The 5,811-nt window shown below is 36.4% G+C and overlaps 1 protein-coding gene across 1 annotated transcript; it reads left to right on the top strand.

Annotated features, from left to right (window-relative positions):
* Window positions 1–1,207: 1,207 nt before the first annotated feature.
* Window positions 1,208–5,433, top strand: LOC306856205 (uncharacterized protein). The gene is made up of 2 exons (XM_079395311.1): window positions 1,208–1,630; window positions 3,268–5,433. Exons 1-2 carry the CDS (start codon window positions 1,369–1,371, stop codon window positions 4,641–4,643), a joined length of 1,638 nt encoding a protein of 545 aa, XP_079251437.1. The 5' UTR covers window positions 1,208–1,368; the 3' UTR covers window positions 4,644–5,433.
* The last annotated feature ends 378 nt before the right edge of the window (window positions 5,434–5,811 follow it).

The raw sequence follows: 5,811 nt of genomic DNA, 5'->3' as shown, positions 1-5,811 counted from the left end.
GGTAGAACTAAACCAGTTGGGGTTCCCAGTGGGGCACCAGTTCACCACAGACGACCGACCAGAGACATGAAGCTGCAACTTATTTGATGCTTTTATTTTCTCCACAACAATTCCATTAATGTTCAAGAAATGTTGAGCACTAAAGTACAGACAATTACATTGGTGTTTCCATGTGTGTGGTCTAAAACAAGCATACAATAACAAATTAGAATAATTCAATAAACTAAGTAAATTCATACAGATAAAGGTAGCAAAAACACACTTCCATGAACAATCAACATCACAAGAATATATGAACACAAATCAATCATTATATGTAAAGTAACTTTAAACAATGAATATCAAGCAAACATGTTAAGAAGTTTTAGCATGTTGCTAGAATATATCTAGCATGATTCGTCCTTTTAGAAATGTTTCACATTGTTGAAACAGCTATTTAAATAAAACTTAGTGTATTTAGCCCCATTTACCAGCAGGTGGCAGCAGATGATCTCTAGTGCCAAAACAACACTGTTCACATGCTTGAATCCTAAACTGCAAGATAAAAAAAGAATTATGAAATAATTATGAATAAAATAGAATTAATTAAAACAAACCAAAAATATATAAACAATCAGAATGCAATGAAAGAATGCAAAACAAAAACTAAGAAAAACTAAGATTTAAAATTTAAATTTATTTTAAAAATAGAAAGGAGAAAAATTCAAATCCCCTTGTGGTTTAAGGCTTTCATGTAAAAAAATAAATAAAAAATGTGCAGAAAAGAAATAATAAATAAATGCAAAATAAATATATATTAATCTATAAATAAAGCACATAATTATAAAAAAAAAAAACAAAGAAAAAAACATTTGGAAAATAATAATAATAATAATAATAATAATAATAATAATAAATATATATATATATATATATATATATATATATATATATATATATATATATATATATATATATATATATATATATATATATATATATATATTTAAAGCCCCTTCCACAATACAAAATAAAATAAATAGCATAATACAAAATAATGTGGTACAGAATAGGAAAAAAACAAACACAAAACCACCAGAAAATATCATATAATAAAGTACTTAGAAACTGAAAAGGATCGAGAGCGTGTGGTTGGTCGAGAGAGAGAGAGAGCGAGAAAGAGAGAGAGAGAGCGAGAGAGAGAAAGAGTGTGTGTGTGAGAGAGAGAGAGAGAGAGAGAGAGAGAGAGAGACTATTGGCAGCGTGCTCACCTGATTGCGGGGCTTCTTTTCATCTTCTGCCGCATCAAAGGGTCATTTCGCCCGCGGCGCTGAGAATGAAGTGATCACCGGTACCGTTACATCTACATTGACGCTTTTCACCCACAGCATGACCATGAAGAAGAGCAAACCGATTGCTCTGGACCGGCGCGATATTCATTCCCTGCTGGATGTGATCGGCGGCTTCGGTGCCGTAGTCGCCGTGGGGATCATTGCCATGCTGTCGGTGTGCGCCGCGTTCTTCATTTACCGATCCTTTAGAGGTCAGCGCGGAAAGGGTGACGAGAATAACCGCAACGAAACGACGGGAGACGGGAGCACGGCTCGGAGGAGGAAAAGAGAGAGGGATGATCGACCTACCGAGTCAACAGGTAAAACCGGACAATTGTTGAAGCATGGTTTGCTAAACGTTTGTGCAAGACTTTTTTTTGCAATACCACATATAAAATGTCACTATGATTTATCAGATGTCACTGTAACAGGCAAAACCACACATGCCGATGTGACGGCCATATACACCGCAAAAATATGTTTTTTGTCCAGTCAGAAAACTTAGCCAACCAGAAACGTGTTCTGCATGTCAACGCGTTTGCTGATAGAGGGCTTTTAGATAGGCCTATTGATCGATATTGATTTTAGTTATCATAATGTTTGGAATAATTTTACACAAATCTAGGTCACACTTGACTAGAGCATGCAACATTTTTGGACATGGCAACAAACAGGATATGATGTCATGCATCAGTTTTTAATAATTAGTAACTTTAAAAGCAATGTTCTGCCTAAAACGTTACAATAAAGCCACACATAGGCACAAAAATAAAATAATAATAATAAAACATAAAAAATATGAAAATATACACTAAAAGTTTGAGATCCGTACGTTTTATTTTTTGCATACTTCACCAAGGATACATTAAATTGTTTAGAAGTGATAGTCATTTATAATTTTACAAACGTTTTCTATTTCAGATGAATGCAGATTATTAATGATAATAATAAGAAATATTTATTGAGCAGCAAATCAGCATATTAAACTGATTTCTGAAGGATCATGTGACATTGAAGACTGGAGTAATGATGCTGAAAATTCAGCTTAGCATCTCAGGAATAAATTACAATTTACATATTACAATATATTTTTTTATTTAGTTATAGTTATTTATTTTTTTACAATTTAACAATATTACTGTTTTATTTCTGTATTTCCAAGACAAAGATCAGACCCCAAACTTTTGTCTTTCCTGCAACACTGCAAACCTGCAGCTTTGAGTTTTGTGGTTTTTAATTCAGACGTCAGTCTGAACAGGTTTTGTTCTTGCATTTATTTGCACACTGAATTGTTACTAATCTTTTCTTTTCTTACATCTCTTTAACCATTAAACCATTTATCAGGTCTTTACACTGCAAACACAGCAAAGAAGCCTCGTCTTGTCCGAATGTTTGCTGGCTATTATTTTCCACAGTCTTGTGCAGCAGTTTGAGGGTTGGTTGAGAGACTGACTGTGACTCATGTGTTCAGCTGCCAGAATACAAGATGAACCGAGTGTCGTGACGGTGCAAAGTTGAAGGCAGCATTTAATTTCATACAGCCAAAGCCTGAAATGTACACTTAAACACTATTTTGCTGTCCCATAAGCACTGGTATGTCCTTCTAGAAATGCAAATCTTAGTTAGTCCTAATGTTTGTTTTTCTCATGGTTTTTATTTTTTTTGCTCGATTACTGATTTTTGGTTGATTCAGTACTTACCGAGGTCCCTCAGCAAGTAACCTTCTTCAACTGCAGGTCATTTGGACTATTTTTGGATTTAAAAACAGTGACATCTTTGAACTGATCAAATATTGTTTCCATAAAACCATTGAAAACATTAATGCACGAATAACGAGTCAAAATAAGGATCAAAAAGATGTAAAGTGATAAAGACTGTTCTTTTCTAAAATAATTCCCATATAAATGTTTGATCACTTTAAGTGCATGTGACGTAATACATTTTCCTTCTCTTTTAGGAGAATGTCAGAATGGAAAGCAGGAGAAGTGCAGTGAATCCACTAACCTCTCATCCACCGACAACATGCTCCTTCCTACTGAGGTACCAGAGAAAGACCTGAATGAAAGCACTCTTAAGGATTTGGAGGAGATTACAGATGAGCTCTTAACAGAACCTGAAATGGGATCGGATTCTGATCTGGATCAGTGTGTAGAAATGGATCCTGATGAAAATACGGAATGTGAGGAACATATTCAGTATGAGGATGATGATGAAGATGGACGCGAGGTTTTGGCTGATGTGAGTGTAGGTTTGACAGAATTGGACATCCAACGCAATTCTGTCAAGAAGGAAATTGAGGAATACCTTGACAAGTCTGTGAGTTTGGACACAGATGAGCCGTCTGAAACTGAAAGCGCTCGGGAGATCATTTATCAGAGACATCAAGATCACATCCCAACTAAAAGCAAGTCTTCTTCAGACCGAGCCCCATCCAATCCCAGCAAGATCCAATTGGAGGAAAACATCAATACGTCAACTGTGGAAGGAGAGGAGAACATGAGCAAGAAGTTTGAAGACCATCATGATTGGCGTTTTCCACGAACAAATAACTTTGATAGCTGTTGCTGTGATAAGAAGACGGATACGATGGAGAAAATAAAAGGCCAGCCTTGGTTTCAGACTGGAAGCTACGCCACAGACGCCACAAACCTGAGCCCGGCTGTGGAAACCATGGATAACCACAGCAGCAGGTTTGACTTCCAGAACTACTTGGGTTTCCAAACTGGTAATACGTTCATGGGTGGGTCTTCAACACAGGTGAGCCTCTCACAAGAGAAGAAAACCGACGAAGAGGGTGCGTCAGTGGAGAAGACACACGAAAAGAATGAAATCAGCATCATGGACGCAATTATGGACAATAATGAGTGGCTAAACATAGGTGCTCCAGAGTTCAGAGATCTTCCCTGGCTTTCGCCAACTGCAAGCGAAGAAAATCAGACGCAACAAGAAAAAGAAGGGCAAGTCAAGACCAATTTAGCCAAAGATGATGAAGAACCGGTGAATAAAAGAGTAGCGACTGTTCTGCCTTTATCGCAAGTGGTTAACGTGACCTTCAGGATTCACTACATCACATATTCTCCTAACCAGCTGGTGGCTGTTACCGGGAGCCTGCAAGAACTGGGGGCCTGGGAGAGATTTGTTCCACTACAAAGAGCCAAGGATTGGTTCTGGGCCAACACTATCAGCCTCCCTGTGGAGAGCCAGGTGGAGTGGAAATTCGTCTTGGTAGAAGATGGAAGGATCTCTCGCTGGGAGGAGTGTGGGAATCGCTATCTCTTTTTAACAAGCCAAGATGAAGACATCTATCTTGACAAGTGCTGGGGATGTTGTTGAACTCAGAGGTGACTATCTTCTAGGGCTGCACGATTAATAAATATAAAATTGAAAATCACGATATGGCTGAGGTTTAAATAAATAAATATAAGTGCTGCGTGTTTCAGAGTAAAGTGAGTGGCAATGTGTTTTTACAAGTGACCAGTTTATTCGGAGCATCTCAAAGCGTCTAGATTCGCAGTAAATGCCGCTTTTTTACACAATCTCCGTCTCTGCATCTGCTCTAATTTTTGGTCACTATAGCATTAAATTGGGAATGCAACATGCTCCAACCATCTTCCCATATGCTTGTTAACAAAAAAGAAGCTGCGGTTTTGTCAAAATAAAAGTTTATTAGTAGTTTTTTTGAAACTATATAAAGACAGCAATAAATACTGGTAATTACAATAATATTTCTTATCTTGTTTTTATTTAGTAACAATAATAATTATTATTGTTATTATTAGTTTTTAGTTAATTTTAATAGCCATACTGATATATAAAAGTTTGGCCAAATTGTGCAACCCTAACACAAGATCCCCCCCCCCCCCAAATCGTGCAGCCCTACAACTTCTTCCAACTCTATACAGCAATAATAATCCATAGTGCATTATCGAAATCCAATATGTATGATTATATTGTACTATTATTAATTATTACTGAATTATTCCAATAAAGCATGAGGCTGTGGAACTGTTACTATAGCAATAAGATTATATTACAAATATGCACTTTTTTACGTCGATAAATGTGTTGATTATATCCAGTCGTACTGAAATTGTCTACTATAATCCTGTAACAGCGACGTACCAAAATTGAGAAAATTCACAAAAAGTCTTGTCTTTCATATATAAAGGAAAATCCTAATGCTTCCAGAGGTTGAATATATCTATTTTAAAGCGTATTGCATAATGTTTTGTGTGTGAATTTAATCTAAAATGTCGCAAGAATCTCACTAATCTTTTCATGACTAACTTCTCTGGAAACATACTCGATGCAAGTGCACGAATGCAGACGTGAATGCAAATATGCGGTCCCACTGTACATATTTTGCATGCATGATTGCATTAGAAAGCTCAATTCTCAGGGGGGACATGGTTTCCTTCAAATGTGATTTTAATTGAATTACTTATTAAAAAGGTTTCTAGCTATGCACGTTGACTTTGACTAACTTTAACTAATTGTTGCT

This window comes from Barbus barbus (genome assembly GCF_936440315.1).
Source record: "Barbus barbus genome assembly, chromosome: 36".
In the NCBI taxonomy this organism is placed as follows: domain Eukaryota; kingdom Metazoa; phylum Chordata; class Actinopteri; order Cypriniformes; family Cyprinidae; genus Barbus; species Barbus barbus.
This window is presented reverse-complemented; position numbering and strand designations above follow the sequence as displayed.